The sequence below is a fragment of the Elephantulus edwardii genome, unplaced genomic scaffold, assembly GCF_000299155.1.
Source record: "Elephantulus edwardii isolate Elephantulus edwardi_28Jun2011 unplaced genomic scaffold, EleEdw1.0 scaffold00041, whole genome shotgun sequence".
NCBI lineage: Eukaryota > Metazoa > Chordata > Mammalia > Macroscelidea > Macroscelididae > Elephantulus > Elephantulus edwardii.
This window is the reverse complement of record NW_006399791.1, coordinates 6,385,049-6,402,926: the sequence shown is the minus strand read 5'-3', so window position 1 is coordinate 6,402,926 and position 17,878 is coordinate 6,385,049. Positions and strand designations below refer to the sequence as shown.

The 17,878-nt window shown below is 40.4% G+C and overlaps 1 protein-coding gene across 1 annotated transcript in view; it reads right to left on the bottom strand.

Annotated features, from left to right (window-relative positions):
* The window catches only part of IQGAP1 (IQ motif containing GTPase activating protein 1), a 66,154-nt gene that overhangs the window by 13,978 nt on the left and 34,298 nt on the right, over positions 1 to 17,878 (bottom strand). The window contains 18 exon segments of the mRNA XM_006885210.1: positions 3 to 141; positions 2,383 to 2,607; positions 3,195 to 3,358; positions 3,718 to 3,873; positions 4,770 to 4,978; positions 5,343 to 5,412; positions 5,503 to 5,574; positions 5,668 to 5,751; positions 6,370 to 6,540; positions 8,900 to 9,042; positions 9,700 to 9,867; positions 10,038 to 10,128; positions 13,094 to 13,257; positions 14,233 to 14,357; positions 15,496 to 15,656; positions 15,867 to 16,030; positions 16,677 to 16,761; positions 17,446 to 17,609. Coding sequence (XP_006885272.1) covers positions 3 to 141; positions 2,383 to 2,607; positions 3,195 to 3,358; positions 3,718 to 3,873; positions 4,770 to 4,978; positions 5,343 to 5,412; positions 5,503 to 5,574; positions 5,668 to 5,751; positions 6,370 to 6,540; positions 8,900 to 9,042; positions 9,700 to 9,867; positions 10,038 to 10,128; positions 13,094 to 13,257; positions 14,233 to 14,357; positions 15,496 to 15,656; positions 15,867 to 16,030; positions 16,677 to 16,761; positions 17,446 to 17,609 — 2,555 coding nt within the window.

The window sequence follows — 17,878 nt, the reverse complement described above, 5'->3', positions numbered from 1 at the left end:
GGGATTTTGTCTACTGAGCTGATGATGGCGGACAGGAACTTGTCTGTCACAGCCCGCATGTTCCTGATGGAGTTGTCCAGCCGCGTCCTGACCTCATCATGAGCCAGCGCTTGCTCAGGAGTTACATCATAGGGAAGTTTGCTGGAAAATCAGAAAATACTACCAACTGTTAGACCCTGCCCAGGAACTACCTGAGGAAGAGAACACCTCTTCCAAAAATAGAAAGCCAGACCCAGAAAGATTGCTTAACAAGCAGGTGAATGTGGAGGGTCGGAGTTGGAACTCAGGTTTTCACCTGTGTATTGCACTGTACCTTCAATGATATGCTAGGAACTATGACTGACACATGAGATACATAACACAGGTACAGTCTACTGAGGAGCATATGGCCTGGTGGGAGAGACATACACACAGATAAACATAATTCACTAGAAGAAAGAAGTGGAACACTAAGTGTCAAAGGAAGGGGCACATTTCAGACTGCAGAATTTAAGTGAGAATTTCCAGAATGAAGGGACGTGTGAACTGAAGAAAATGGAGAGGAAGCTTCTGCTGGGAATAAAGATCAAATGCAAAGAAAGAGGAAGAAAGATGAGGCCGGAAAGGTAAAGTGGGCCAGGTCATGGAGACAATGCTAATATTATTATTATCTGGAAGAAAGAATCATTAAAAGACTGAATCATGAAAAGATCTGCATTTTTGTGGAATACTGCTCTGGCTTACGATGAGGAGTTAAAGACGGACAGGCAGCCACAGAGGTTAATGCCATCACCTGATTAAGAAATGATGGATACATAAACAAATGCAGCAGAGGGGACCAAGGAAAAAAACAGCAGCTCTGTCATCTATTAAGGAGATACAGTCAACACGACTTAGTGACCCTGTAGTTGCTGGTGAGGCGGATGGCAGTTAGATAGAGAAACTGAAGACACAAGATGGCCAAGCTCACTCACGGAGAGGACACTGAGCTGGTTGGTCATCCATGGACAGAACTCTGGAGCATGAGAAAGCGTGAGGCGAGAGCAGAGAGGAGTGCCAGCAGAGTGCAGACACATGGCCTGGAGGTAGGAAAATGACAAGAGCCACACTAATCCATGCGGCTATACACAGCAGGCAAGGGAGCTGAAGAACCTGGCAAAAGAAGGGTAGATGGGCTAGAATGTGGGAGACCAGGGTTAACGGGGAAGGGCATGACGATTAACAAGCTGAAAGACAAAAAATGAAATGCAGAGGTCAAGGTCTGGGTACTTTCTGTGGCATCTAAAGCAACAGTGCAGAAAAGGAATGATCATCCTAAAGACAATGGCTGTGATCAGAGAAGAGAACATTAAATCTGCAAGACTTCAAGGTGAGCACCCCGTCAAGATGTGACAACATTGCAGTTTACAATGTGTTCCGTGACTGAAGTAAATTAAGAGAGAATACACCAGTCCATGATCTGAGATTTTTACATGTTACATGAGTTTGTCATACCACCTGACATCCTCACAGTTATTAGTAAGAACAGAATTTTTATTTTATGAAAAGCTAAGTAAAAAACAAAGTTCCCATAAGGGAAAAAATTCAGAAATGCTCAGTGGAATTTTTTATCTGCAAGTCACTAATGTGTGGATCACCGAAGGGAGTAGCTGTGTTACTACCCATTAGTTCTTATCTGGGACAGCCTGGGCTGCAGGCAAAACCTCCCAGGCTAAGAGCTGTAGTTAGCTAAGCACATTTTCAGAGTGTGGGCCTTAGGGACACAGCCTACAAACGGCTTTACTACTCTGTCCTCTTAGGCAGAATCGACCTGGTTGCAGTGGAGCTAACGGGAAGAGTCAAGTGTTAGCCTGCACGGCATTGTGTGCTCAGAGAAATAATGTCTGGGGTGGAGGTGCTGCACTTTTGTGGAAAAGTATGGTACTAGAAATGAAACATCCAGAATGGAAATAATGAGTACATTCACACACTGTGAAGAATATAATTGATACCAATGAATAATCTGCGTACAATTTGTTGATTGGAAACCTAATCTGCTTTGTAAATGTTCACTGAAATCACAATGAAAATGATCCAAGGTGGCAGGGGAAAACCCCAAAACATCATTAAACTTTCCTCGATTTGTAATATTATTTTTAAGCACCTGTTGATTGTTTCTCACAGCTGTGAACACAGCAAGGGAGCATGTGTGGGCCACTGATTATTGTATTCTAGCATCTAAGATATTGCCTGGCACACAGTACTCAATAAAATAAATAAATCTACTGAATAAGTGAACCTATCACAAAGCTAACATTTAAAGAACTGTTTTCTAAGGAAAAATTCTTTGAACCATTATTAGTTTTTTAACTAAAGTAGCATAAGTAGCATTTTAAAAAAGGAAAAGATACTATGTTTTCATACCTGGCTTCTCCTGTCTGAGATTCCATCTGATTAACCCAAGATTTATAAATGTCCACGGGGTCAGTTTTTATGTTGAGAGACTTGTCATCCATGATCTCCTTCACTACTGGGGCCAGGATCTGCCTCAGGGCATTCTGTCCCCGGGCACCACGGTTGAAGCTTACAACCATCTTAATAACTGTAGGATTTCCTGTCACAATTTCTTGAATCTGATCTACTTTTGACCTATAAAACATCAAATACAGATTCAATTTAAAATAATCATAGTCTCTGTTAATCTAAACATCACACTAGATCATTCCTATTTAAAGACTGTGCCTCCCAAAGACAAAAAATTCGAAAGCCACTTCCTAACATTCATCTAAGTGGTACACACTTAATCACAGGCTCTTTATGAGACAAGAATGTGGTTTGTATGATAGTGTGTCTCTAAAATGAGCAATTTCTTATTCTACCCCTCCCCAGAATTGCAGTGCTACCACAAAGGCAAGTGGTCCAGCAGCTGCTCTGTAGAAAAAAAGACTGGCAATCTCCTTTCATGGATTTGCCTCTGAAAACTCGCTAGAGGGTCAGCTGAGTTGGTTCCAACTAGATGGTACAGAACAAGAGCCACCATCTCTTCCCAGAAGCAGCAGCACTTTATAGTAGTGTTGCTAATTAAAAAAATGCTTCTTTAAATATTTCATAAAAATACAGTATTAACAGAGATTAAAAAAGATGTAAGCAGGCCTGAATGTGAAACCATGGCATATACATCAGTGTGAAGGGCTGACAATGTACAGGAAGGCCTGTGGCGAACAGAAGGTTCCTACTTGATTTCCTCCTGGAGGGCGGTCTTAAAGAGCCGAAGGAGCAGGTACTCCTCTCGCTGGTTGGAAGCATAGTTGTAGAGTGTAAAGATTACAGAGTCCATGAACTTGGTTGACTTGTTCTGAGGCATCTGAAAAATCAGCTTGGCCAGATAGGTGGGATTGGTCTGAAACAAAAACAAGGACAAGGGATTTTTACATAATAAAAAGGCTGGGCAAGTCAAGGTTTTTGAAACTATAAAAGACTATAAAAACCCATCATAGTAATAAAACAGCTCTTCACTCATTCCTCAGTGGAAATGAGAATTACTTCCAGAAAGATAAAACTAGTAAGGCTGCTTCTTTTTCTTTGTGTTTTAACGAAGTTTACAGAAAAGTTGGATTTTCATTCATTGTTGCATATTTTCCTCCCTATCGCTCCCAGTTCTTATTTTTTTAAATACTCGTTCCTTACTGGATAATTTCCTCTCTCCACCTGGTGCGGCTGTAATTAAATTTTGCTGTATTAATTCCAGGAGCCACTCACCTGCAGTAAATAAAATAGGTGCTGATAAGCTTCCAATTTCTCTCTCTTCTCTTTGCTCAGAGCCTTGAGACCTCCCTTCTGTTTATTTAGCATCATCATGTCAGACAACTGCTCCTTATTTTTTTTGGTAAGCTTTTTACTGTGGGAGACCACATCCTATAAACAAACACAAACATATAAAGTAAAAGTCTTTCAGGATAAAATGCTGAGAAAGGTCTACTACACCAGACATTCTTACTAAATAATTTAGAATCACTCCACCAGAGACTATTTAAATACACCAGTCAAATGCATTGGTACTTCCACCTTCCCATAAAGAATCTGGCCACTGACCCAGAAATTCAATGTCAAGGAATCTAACTTGGCCAACCCAAAGGTGCAACCCAAAAGTGCCCACTGGAGGGTTGGCTACTAGCTGAGAGTCGGTTCCAGCTCCCAGCTGGATGGTACATAACAATAACATTAACGTATACAAGAGTTATTAATTACAATGTTGCTTTAAAAAACAATGAAGATTTAGGAAATAATCCAAATGACAAACAATGGAAAGAGAGAAGGTAAATAATATTGTGTGTGTGTGTGTGTGTGTGTGTGTGTGTGTGTGTGTACCGTCAAATTGGATCTGACTGGTACAGGAGGCAATTGTTCCTCCTTCAGCAGAGCATCTGGTGGATTTGAACCGCGCACCTCTGGGATTGCAGTGCAGTTTCTTGCCACTAGGCCACCAGAGCTCGCCGGTAAATAATATTTTCTAATGTGTTATTATGCCGCCATTAAAAAATACTGATAATTGTTTGATTATGGAAAAGGCATCTAATCTCCTAAAGTGAAAATGTAAAATACAAAGTGACTATGAAATAGTGGAATTATGCAGACTTTTCACTTTCTTTTCTCAATGTAGTTTTATCTAGTATGCATTTATACATATGTGTATATAACTTTAAAAAAAACAACCATATAGCCTGTCCCCAACCTTCTGTGAGTTTAGTAAGGGTGAGGTGGGTGGCAGAGCAGGCCCTGGTGCCCCAGGGCCCAGTTGAAATGGATCATACCTGCAGCGTAATCTTATTTTTCACTAGGAGCCCGATTTTGATATCCATGAGATTGAGGTCATTCTCCAACTGCTGGTTAGAACGAATCAGGGTGATAACCTCTTCCCGCATCTTCATAAGGTCAAGTTCCTCTTGAAAATCCTGGTCACTTTGATCCAGCAGATGGACAAATTTTCGGACTACAATCATAGGGGGGTCCTCGGCATTGACTGACAGAAAGAAAGTATGCATTATACAAACGACAGTGCTACCAGAAAAGTTTCAAGCTCGGGAAACATCAGCATTGTCTTGAAAATGTTAACTATTAAAATATATATATTTAAATATTATTCAGGTGTGTGTGTCTGTGTGTGTGTGTGTATATATATTTCTTTTTAAATGAGCTAAAACCACCAACAAATCTTGATCACACTTATGGCAAAGGTTAACATGGCAAGTGATGCAACTTCTAGCTCCAAGCTAGCAAAATGCTTAAGATTAAGTGGCATCCAGTTCCAAAAAACAGAACAGAATAGGGAGAAGCTAAGGTTGCCCACCACGGCCTCAACTCTGCCTGGAGTGGCAGTTACTCACTCAGAGTCTTGTAGTCGTCGCGAGCTTTGTTTGCACGAATAAAAGCCTGGATTTTGATAATGTCATTGATCTAAGGAGCAAAGAAAAAGAAATCCTTTGTTCCCTTGTCCATCAAATATACAGCAAGGCAATTACAGCCCTACTAACTCAGGGTACATACATGGTCTCGGAAATACTGCAGACGGTCTCTGTAGCGCTTTCTAGCTTGATACATCCTCGCCAGTGATTGAATCTATGAAAAGGGGATTGTGACATTTAGATGAGTCACCTCCACGCATCTCATCCTTGCACCCCACTTGGAGAAACCCTTTTTCTGCTACCATACCTTTATAACCTCATCTTTATGGGAGCGCAGGTAAGCTAAGCGATCTTGATAGGCCTTCTTCTGCTTGTAGCCCCTCCACTGCGACTGAAATCAAACAGTACAGATGACAGATTTCCCAAGGAGCAGAGGAAGGTTAGAAGATTTCATCTCGATACAGTAAATAAGTGCAATCCATGGTGATGCTTTGAAAAGGACCAATCCCAACATTGACAGGGAACTGTGGCTGAGCCGCACCTCTACCGAGGGGAACACGAGTTAACTTCTACTTCCTGCTGTTAGAGCAGCACGTCAAGCCTTTAAACATGCATCCGCACAGATTCTTTTCTTTGTTCGTTACAAATCAAGTGAGGAAGGTACAGTATCAATACCTTCATTTTACAGATGAGGCATCATTCTTATTTAGAACTCTTTTATAATATTATGCTACACTGTCTGAGGCAAAATCAACACTATTTTCCCTCCAGGTTTAATCTCAGACAAGAAATAGACTTGAAGGCTACTAAGGTCTCTAAGAAGAATAGCCCCTGTGTCATGGTTCACTATTAAATACCTCTCAACATTCCAAAGAGAAGGCACTTGTTTAAAGGATCAGAGACAAAGAAGTCAGAAGTCAAAAAGCACGCTCACACACTGGATTGGGAAAGGTGTTTATTACCCGCTCTAGAAGCCCACCTACTGTCCAACTAACTGTCCCTGAAATACCTGGATGCAGGTGATGGCAGGGATTTGTTTCCTCAGGAAATTCATCCTGGATCGAAATTCCCGTCGAACTAAGTATCCACGGCAGCAAGCCTGCAGCTTCGTGATCAGACCTTCATTGGCCAGCCAGAGCTGTTCCCGGTTATATGCAGCTGTCACCCCCGAGATGGAGCTCTGAACAAAGCACACGGACACGTTAGAACACATACATGGGTGAGAGGGACATACTTTTAACCCTCACTGGCTAGCTAGCAACTGGGCTGGGTGACATGGGGTTACTGTTAATAAGAACCACCTAGGGATGGGATGTGCAGCAAGTTTCAGGGAGCTCCTACACTAGCCGGGGAGGTGACGCTTAAAGTCACACTGCCAGGCTCATGACACATGGTCTCCATAAGCTGCCTAGAGGGTTTGGGTTGCTACTGTAGAGAATGAGCAAACTTGCAAGCAGAGGGAAAACACAGTTAACAGAGTAGCTGACAGACTAGAGTAAGAAAGAACTTGAAGCAAGGGATAAGGTGATGGAGGCAGAACAAGGGTGGCAGTGGTGAGAACAGTTTAGGCAGCAATATCTGGTTACCCACCCATTGCTTATATTCTCCCCTGTCCTTGTTATCAGAGTTCTACTAATGGGCAATAATGAGCCCAGTTAAAAGAGTTCATTAGCTAGAGATGGCCAGGAGACATAAGCAGAGGTAAGGAAACAAAATTCAGGCAAACTCCTGAAAGGAGAGACAGATTGCTGCCATTGTGGCTTTTGTGCTTTCCCTTCCTTTTATACTACGTCCTGTGTGGGCAGCCCTCCAAGCTGTCACTGAGGCTCACAAAGCGACCCTGAGAAGGCAAGTCACATGTTGCAGTCAAAAGGCCTTGAGAAGGATGATGTTATGGAGCTAATGTCCCAGGCCACCAAACTCTAGAATCACTTTATGGGGGGAAGAAAAAGAAACATATCCTTACATACTACTAGAGACTTTTTCCCCCTAAAAGATGAACCTGAAAATTACATACTCTTCACCCTGCTAGGTAAGTTCTGACTAAAGAAGCTATTTCATGTCATATGTATTTATATAGTCTGTTCTACACAGAAAAAGTCGAGTGTTTAAAAGCTCTTTGGGGTTCTGTCCAAGATTCTTTGATGTCAATTAATAATGTGTCTTGACCTTGGAAACAGGAGTGGCATCCACTTCCTAAGTTTCCTCTGGAAACTTTAATAACTTTGATAAATTGTTGTAAGTTATAGAAAGTCTTCAGGCCTTTTGTTCATAGGGTTGCTATGAGTCATTCTCAACTCAACGGCAACCAACAATACCAATAATCATGACCTAAACTAGCCTACTGAATGAACATTTTTCTTTACGCTTTCTTATCCTTGTTTAAAGGATAACTCATGAAATAATCCCAGTTTCGTGAACATGAGCTCAGTGACTCTACTCTTTTGTTTAAATAATTTTAATGAACATTTACAGAGATTTTGGATTTCCATTCATTCATTGCTGCACTTGTGGCTCTACTTTCTCAACAGCCCACCAATGACAATTTAAGTGTCATTACGGCAAGGAAAGCTAGTGGTTCACCCTGAAATCTAGGAAGGGGCTTAAGACAAATACAAACATAACTAAAACTCAAATCTGAGTAGGTTAGATTCTGAATCCAGCTCAAAATTATTTGTGGGCTTCAAAGGAAGATGGAGACAAAGGAACAAAAGATTCATAAAGGAAATTACAAGCGAGACATATGTGCCCAGAAGAACTGAATTTGGGCACATGCACACCCTTATACTCTATGTAAGAGAGGGGAGAGGGAGGGAGGGAGAGCTCATGAGAACAGGGACTGGGTTTTGCTTCTGGTGTCTTTTCAGCACTTAGAAGAATATTTGCTACATCGATGGAAGTTCTCAATAAATAACTGCTGAGACAAAGAATACATTCCAGGAAGAACTAACAGCATAAGTGAAGATGGAAGATGATGACAAAACCTACTGGAAATGCTGCTATAAACATGCTCACTACTTGAAAGCGTAGATTATATTCTAATTTTTTGTGTGTATGTGTACCGTCAAATCAGATCTGACTGGTACAGGAGGAGATTGCCCCTCCTTCTCTGGCAGAGTATCTGGTGGATTTGAACTGCGTATCTCTGAGACTGCAGTGCAGCTTCTCACCACTAGGCCACCAGAGCTCCCCTAAAAGCGTAGATTATATTCTAATACACTACAGCTTGACTAGAATTTGTGGAAGAGTGAAAAACCCTGAAAATTGGGAAAGACAAATAGCTGCATTTAATGGGAAAGAACAGTAACTTTTCATTCTTTCTTCTTTCCTGGATCACCCAAGGTTTCTTTACTAAGCACACAATTTATTTAATTCTGCAATTCAAACGTTTTACCAAATCAGGCCTTTGTCACTCCACATGAAAATATTTCCAAATAGCTCGTTTTCATTCTTTACATAGCCTAAATTTTATCATAATTTATGATTATGTCTAAATAATTGTCTCAGAACATCTTCTCACCCGAGGAAAAGTGGCCTACCTGGATCTCCTCTCGAGAAAGATGCATGGAATTCTGCACAAAGCCCGCAGGTTCTTCCCATCCTCCTTCCTGGGTCTCCAGATTATGGTAATAGTGATAGCCACCTTTCACCCAGTGCTTCACCCACTTGCTGTTATTATCTCCTGGCAGAAATGAAAGGAACAATAAAAGAATCTCAGAGTTACATTCCTATATTTACATGTCTAATACTACAGGATTATTCCAGTTAGGTTCAAAATCTAAATGAAGATCTCTCCAAAGCCTGTTTCTTGGACCTATGGAAGTAAAGGGTGCCTATGGAAGTCTGTGCCTTGGACCTATGGAAGTAAAGTTACAGCTTTGTAACACTGTCTAACTTAGCTCACTTAATCAAGTTATAAAAATAAAATAACCATGACTTAACAACTCAGTTTCTTCCTAAGCCTATTCAGATGCTAGAAAATGCTCTGATAAAAGGTCTGTAATCATTCAGCCACCATTAAGAATAAAATGAGATGAGAAACCCTTATCTTTATTCTCTATTTTTTACTGGTACACTACATTCAACTGTCCAGAGGCTTAGGTAATCAGGGAATGGTGATGCTCTATACAAAGAAAAAAGATATTTTGCACCAACTCACATTCTCTGAAAACTGCTCTCATTGGTATATTATTGACTAGCAGACTTTTAAATGAACCCAAATACCATAGTTTTGTGCTGGAATGTCCTTCTCTACAGTCTGTCCTTTTCCTGTATTTCTTCCCTCTTATACAGTTAAGTTCTTCACTTGAGGACACGTATTCATTTCCCCACAACTCACCTGCTGCCAGTTTTTTCTTCTTGGCTTCAGCAAGGTCACTCTGGTAAGTTTCACCACATTCAGGAATGACACCATACAACCCAACATCAGGGGAACGGAGGGCACTCAATGTTTTGCCAACATCACCATTGTCCACTGCTTCATTAATTGCAAAGACGCCCAAGGCAACTATAACATCAGAAGATATGTTATAGGACAGAAACCATCTAAATTAACACATTTCACCTAACTATACCTATCGGCAAATTATTCCTCCTAGATCTTTCTATCTTGGTTAAATTGCAAATAGAATAGAACTACTTCTCTACCAAAACAGAAATAAAGCAACTGATACATACACTTATGTGCTTCCTGGGTATCTTTGTTGGATTGCCAGATTCCACCCTGAATTTCATCCAACCACAGCACAGCCGACTCATCCTGGGTCTCCTACACACCATCAAAAGCAGAAAACTATCAGAGACATGAACTGGGGTACATGCAATACAAACGGAAAGAAAAGTAGGCTTAAGCCTCAATTAGATATGGAGGATGAAGGATAGGCAAATGAAAGCAGCTCAATATAAAAAAAAGTATAAAAGTTTAAGAGAAAAACTCACTAGAGGAAAAGTTATAAGCTTGTTTTGACTCAATGACTGTGAAGTGTTTGAGATACTACACTTATTTGGTACTTTAGTTTGTTTTTTTTGGGGGGTTGCTGTTGTTACTCCATTTGTTTTGCTTTTGTGTGGAAAATTTTTATATTAAACATTTTCCTACTTAGAAAAAAAAGAGAAATGTCTCTTGAAGTAAAGAACACTGGAGATGAATTCCTTTACAAACCCTTCTTTAAAAACAACCCAAAAACCATAAGAGAATATTTCCCAACTCATTCTATGAGGCCATTATTACCCTGATACCAAACCGGGACATAAAGGCATCATGAGAAAAGCAAACTATAGGCCAAATTTAAGATCCTCTGCCTACGCAATTTGGAACTGTTAACTACTTTAAAAAGTATTCCCAAAAAGGCTCAGAGGAATTCGAAACTAAGCTTATGCCTTAAAAAAGGCAATTCCTCTTAGCCCAGCCTGCCAGCATTCGGCAAGCTCTACTCTCCCCACCCTCTTCCTTAGCTTGGAGACTCCAAAAAACTAAGCCACTGCAAAAGGAAATGCTTCAAGCTCTAGTCATATCCTCTAGAAACTCCCACGATCCCTTCAGGGGCACAGTCTTACGGCCTGAGTGAGAGCAGGTGCAAATCGACTTTCCATTTTAACTTTAAACCTAACCCTAGCTTGTTGTCCCAAGTGGTACTTCTCTGTCAGTCAGAGGCAGACTCCCTCTGGACTTACATGACAACAAACCCTTCTACCAATGGCATAACACCATCACTGCAGTCAGGCCCTACAGCAGAGAGTATGAATTTTTAAGAACATGTATTTTTAAAAAATTACTCTTTCTAAATTACTTTCATGTTTGAGAAGCTCTGACGTGATCATGAATCAAAAATGTAGACTTCCACTTTCAGCTTCTCTGATACTCAACTCTTCAAAGCCAAATCAGCTGGCCATTTGTCTCAATTTCCTGACTGCAATACCATGGGTGATGATGCAAACCTCTCCACAGGATCAAGTGATATCCAACATAACGTGCCTCCTAAATGAAACCTGGTAATATCGACACCATATTTACAACTTTTTTTGGTAGAGACCATTTGGTCAGTCCCAACTTCCTACATACAACAGACCACAGACAGCTTGGTCCAGCCTCACTCTCACAATAGTTGCTGTGTCTGAACCCACATTGCATCCAATACGTCAATCCATTGTATTAAAGATATATTCCGTATTCTTTGTCAACATCATTAATTCAAAACCAACAGTTCTCTGGTCTGCATTATTCATTGTCCAACTTTTGCATGCACAATGCAAAGAAGAATTCACATCAAGTTGGATCTGACTTATAGCTGACCCGCCAGAGGGTTTTCTGAGACTGTAAATCACAGAACATGGGATGATAGGAGGAGACTGCCTCTCTTCTCCCTTCAAGCCGCTGGTGGATCTGAACCTTTGGATTAGCAGCACAACTCTATGGAGCATGCACCTGAAGATGCTGAAAATACCATGGCCTGGGAGGGGCATACAAAGTGAAACCTTTGCTTTATTAAACTTTAAAGAGATCTTGTGCAACAGTTGTCTAATTCAGTATATTATTTCCTGACTGCTGCTCCCATAGGCATTAACTGTGGACCCAAATAAAATGAAATTCTTGACAACATCTGTTTATCATTATGTCGCTAACTGATACAGTTACAAGAGTTTTTCTTTTATGTTGAATTATAAACCACACTGAAGGGTAGAATCATTATCTTCATTACAAAGTATTTCAAGTTCTCGTTCTTGGAGCAAGGCTGTGTCTTCTGCATACTTTAGGCTGCTTCTAATTCTCATGCAACATTCTTCATGAAGCCTAGTTTGTTGGATTATCTGCTCAGTATACAGACTAAAAACCCTGCTACGTATCCCAACTTAGGTAATAATTTACAAAGTTATTGCTCCTGCCTGCTGCATAGTATTCCATTGTGTGAATGTACCATAATGTCTCAATCCATTCATTTGTGGTTGGACATTTGGGCTGTTTCCATGTTCTTGCGATGGTGAATAATGCTGCTATAAACATTGGTGAAATCTCAGTTTGTGCTTCAGTTCTCATCTCAGGGTATGAAATGTCCAATTTTTAAATGATACAGAATGAATTATCTCAATAAGGCTGTTATTAAAAATAAACTACAGAATTATCTACTGAAATTAAATATATATGAATTTCTTTTAAACACTCCTAAATGTACATGTAATAGAAAAATGCATATATACTAGACTGAAAGAATTATCTGTAATAGCCAGAAGTGAGAGGCAACCAAAAATCCATCAACCATAGGATATATAACCACATGATAGAAAAATATCCAACAGTGAGAATAAACCACTATTAAATTCAACCACACGGATGTCATCACTAGCAAGTTGAGTAAAAGCCAGACACAAAAGAGAGTACATAATGTATGACATCATTTAAATATGGTTCAGAAACAGGTAACTACCAACTATGGTGTTAGAACCAGGTCAGTGGTACAAAAGATTAAGAGGGTGTTGGATGAGGATAGCATAACAGCCATGTGTATATTTACATAATTTGTGAACTACTCTAGGTATAATTCAATAAACCTCTTTACTTAAATTTAGGAGACATGCCCACAACAAATACATAATTAAGAACTACAGGAGTTCTCTAGAACATGGCATCTATGTCTCATATTTTTGTGTCTCTAAATCTACAAAGAAAATACTTAAAGGAGACAGCTATCTGTATCTTTGTCCTTTCAACAGAGAGAAGCCACTGTGACGTTGCTTACCTGGGCTTTTTCCCTCTTGGCTCTGATCAGTGTGTCTTGGTAATGCTGGGCCACTTCTGCATGGACTCCCTCGAGCTTGGCTGCAGGAATCTGCAAGGCCCGCAGGGTCTTCTGGGCATCACCTTCGTCCAGGGCTTCATTAATTAAACCAATGGCTAAAATCCCTAAAAATGAAGGGATAGGAAGTATTTGTTATTAATAACTAAGTTGTTGTTTACCAAATAGAACCGACCCTGACTGGCAGGTTTTCAGAAGCAGTCAATCAAAAGGGAGGAGACTGCCCATTCTTCTCCCTTGCAGCGGCTGGTGGACTCGAACCACATGCCTTCAGGAATGCAGCACAGCTTCTTGCCACTGGACCACCAGCACTCCCCACGAAACTAAGCAGCACCACCAATTACATGGTTTTATGCTTTTTAGTTTGTTTCATCTAAAGTTGAGTCCCTTGTACACATAAAAAAGGTTTCTATTCTATGAAAGATATCAGGTCTTTTGTTCATTGAGTCGTTATGAGTTGTGCTCGACTTGATGGCAATCAACAACATTCAAAGTTTACAATCTGCTTCTAGTGTGACGTCACACACATTAGAAAAGTCAGGGTTATACAATCTGTGGCTTATGGACCTCTTGTTCAAGAACACAAAACACATAAATGAGTGGCCTAGGATCTAATTCCAGGCCTCTCCTCTCCAACTCCAGGCTCCTCCTACTAAGCTAAAGCTAATACTCCCCAGGGAAAATACAATAGAAATTAGAAATGCTTGTGCCACAGTGTTTTTATGCTGTGCTACTTCTTAAATTTTCTTAAATTTAGCTCTAGGAACTTGGCCTGGGAGTCAAGCAGAAAATTTTCTTTACAGCACAAATGACCAGTTACAACAAGAATAACATTTAAAATCAACAGATGATGTCAATTCATTTCAAGAAAAACTGAGTTCCTATTAGATATATAATCATAGTAATTACCTGCTATTTTGAAACCTTAGGCTTACTCAACCTTCTAAATGATATATGGTTTTTCAATCAAAAACCCAAAATCTTCCTAATAGTTCTTGGAACCAGGTGATAGGATTGTACCACCTTTCTTTACTTGTGGCATTACTACAGCTGGAGGGAGTCACAGGGACCAGAACACTCACTCTCATGTTCCTCCTGAACCACCAGATTCACGTGATCCACACAAGCCTGGATGTCGTTCCATGTAATAAAGTCATTGTTCTCTGCATGCGCCTGGGCTTTCAGTTTCATCAAATCATCCAGATACCTGCCCCAACAAAAATTACAGTGAAGTCCAGCAAAGAACAGGGTCCTCAGGGTGCCTATGGAGGACAGGAATGAGAAGAATACCAAGCAAAGTATCTAAGGAATAAAGACAGCTAAAGGGACTCTGAGTTACTGTAAATAATATAAGAAAATGCTAGGAGATATTTACTGTCCACACTATTAAACATTCTAAATACTGAGAAATCAATCTTGGAATCAAAGGCGGTAGCTTAAGCAATTCCACTAGGAACAAGGGGGAAAGGGCGGACAAGTGGCTAATATATACTGAAGGAGTGACTGATCCACTATGTCATGATTGTTCAGCTCATCCTAGAAGCACTGATTTAGGCAAAGATTCTCAATGAGTGAAAAAAATAAAGTGAATGGATGATCTAAAAGTAGACATTCTGATGGTACAAAAACAGGATATTCCAGTAGTAAGAAAATACATAACTGTCCCTTGAAGGCATAGGCTATCTCCCCCCACCCCCAAGCTATCTCTAATTCATGGATCTTAATATCTATAATGATGGAACTAATAGAATTTATACATGCTTTTTGATTGGAGGCAGTATGAAATTAACTGCATCGCCAAAATATGAATTGATAAGCCTTAAGATTTCATTTCCAATTTACTGTAACAAATCAAATATGAAAAAAGAAACCAGAAGTATCCAGAAGATGGGGCATTCTTTTTAAAAAGTCAGTGTCATGAAGAAATGGTTTATTGTCTATTTGAAGATATATTAGGGACATGCCTACCGGATGTAACATACAGTCCTAAACTAGACCCTGGTTTCAAGAAAATAGCTGTAAAAAACAATTCAGGAACAGCTAAGGCCATAATTAAAATGGACTATCAGGTGATATTAAACAATTACTATTACTTTAGTTAGGATGTGAGCTGATGTTATTTTATCTATATAACAAATGGTCCCTTTTTTGGGAGAGATACGTATTTACTGGTAGAATTCACTGCAATTTTCAGTGATATCTGCAATTTACTTCAAATGCTTCAGGATAAGAAATAATGAGTCAAAGGAGGGGAAACAAAAGATGAACTAAAATCAGAAAACCTGTGAGGGAAACGGAGTGCTCCTGTACAAGTGCCAGGTGACCACCCTGTGCTGGACACCCACCTCTGCGAGTTTTCCTCCTCGATGTTGGTAAGGCCTGTGACTGAGCTGCTCAGCTGCTTCCACACTGTGTTCATGTCTCCTGATTCCAAGGCCCTGTTGATCAGGGCCACTGATGACAGCATCTCCACAGCAACCGAGAGCTCAGGATGGGTGAGGCTGTGCTGCATCGAGAGAAAGGGCACAGTGAGGCAGACATCCTCAGATACCACAAGTTCAGAACAACCAAGCTGAGTCTGAATTTCTGCTAAGAAAGTTCTATCTAACCACTCAGAAATGGACATTATTTAACAACAACAAAACAAGTAAATGAGTACTGAATTAACTTCCACCCCATATGCTCACAAACAGGACAGGTTGGCTCAGTAACGTACTTCAGGACTCTGCTGCTGCAGGGTAGCCAGTTCTTTCTGATAAAGATCGGCAGCAAACGGATACACCTGGGGCAGCTGGGCTTCAGGATTCATCAGCTCCAACACCGTCTTCTCAGCAACTCCCTTTTGGATTGCCGCATTAATTGCAGCCACTGCAGCCAATCCTGGGTGGAAAACAGAATGTCAGATATGCAGCTAGCTTAGTCCTAAAAGGAACGTTAGGCCAAATATTAATGACAAAAGTCATATTCTATGGATGAACTCTGAACCATAAAGGGTGAGGAGGCACTTATCTTTAAAAATCAGCCACCTCTTTTCACCCCTATTTTCTGGGTATCCCAATCACCCTGTGTGTGACCACTATTCATGACCTCAAACATCTCTTCTTTCTCCTGGATTCGCATTCTAGGTTTTTAAGCGGTCATTCAGGTACTGCACGATCTTTCTAACACTTTGTCTTAACATAATTCAGCCCTAAACACCTCAACATTTTATATTTTAATCTGTGGCACTTATATAAGTGTTCTTCCTTTCCCTTTATTGGCTCATTAGGAATATTCTTTTCTCTTTACATCATTCAAATCGTACTTGTCCCTAAGTCTCATATCCTACAGATGTGGATTAACAGCCAACATGAGCAACTATACTTTTAATACCAGAAGAAGTCCCATGGAATCTACTACTACCAAAGGTACCCAGTAGTTGGTTATGGGCGTGGGGTGGAGTAGAGTGTCAGGCCTTGTGCTGACATACAACAACAGGTCTTCTCCAACACATTAAACACACACGTTTAGCTGAGCAAACTCTTACTTCTCTGATATTGCTGGGCAGCACTGTTTGCAGCATCCACTCCAGACTGTAGCTCCTCCTTCTGCAGGGGCCCCACTTGACCACTCTGAGAAAAGCAAAGAATAATTTATTAAAACTTACTCTCTGCCTCCAGACACTATGGTTCCATTACCTCAATAGCAGTCACAAGGACAAAGAACCAGCTCCAGGCTACATGTAACCAAAGGGGCAGTCGGGACTAGAGCCAAAAGCCCCTGCCAAATCTATAGTAGTGCGACATTCCAGAAGTCCATTTTAAAGAATTTGTCTTTTAAAAGTGCCATGTTCCGATACAACTATTAGCAAATCAATGTTTACTCTAGCCAACATATGCTGGGAAACTGTACAATGTACACTTGCCCTTATTTAGACAAAAAAAGTCCTTCAAAATATCTGGTCTAAAAAAACCACTAAGGACAATCTCACAGTCTATTCTTGCTGTGTAGAAAGTACTTTCCCAGTGTTGGCTATAGAGGCATGGCTTTTCAAAGTAGAAATTCCTGAAGCAGGAATATGAAAGAATTAATGTTTTCTCCAGTGCCTTTCAGTTGGGGGAAAAAGGAGTGCTGGAGCTAAGGTTAAAGCTGTTTCTAAATTAAGTGTAGGATAATACACCTTTCATGAGGATTCTTTTTCATCTGATTTATATGCAAGAGAATACTAGTAAAAAGGAGATGGTCCATCTCTTTAAAAGAGCACAGATTCAAGCAGATGCATACCAACCCTTGCAGTGTCAAGTCTTTCTTTTTACCTGTCTCCTCTGTTGTCTATCACTCAGGAGCTGCTTTAGGTACCAGTCACTGTTCTGTTGCTGCAGACCTTGAAGTCCCAGCGCAGGGGACTGCAGAGCCTTGAAGAGTGCCAGCGCAACCCCCTGTTCTAAAGCCAGGTCAATATTTGACAACGCAGAATACGCTAAGGAGGAAACAGACAAAGGCTATGTTGACATAATATAATAGATTATTTTTCACTTCCTAGAACCTATGCCAGGGAGTTCTGATGGCCTAGTGGGTAAGAAGCTTCATGGTTCTAATCTACCAGCTGCTCTAAGGGAGAAAGAACAGAATCCTCTATTACGTTTTTTTTTCTCCCCTATAATTATATTTTATTAATTTTCATAAACATTTACAGAGATTTTGGGTTTCCATTCATTCATTGTTGCACTATTCTCTCTACCCTCCTCC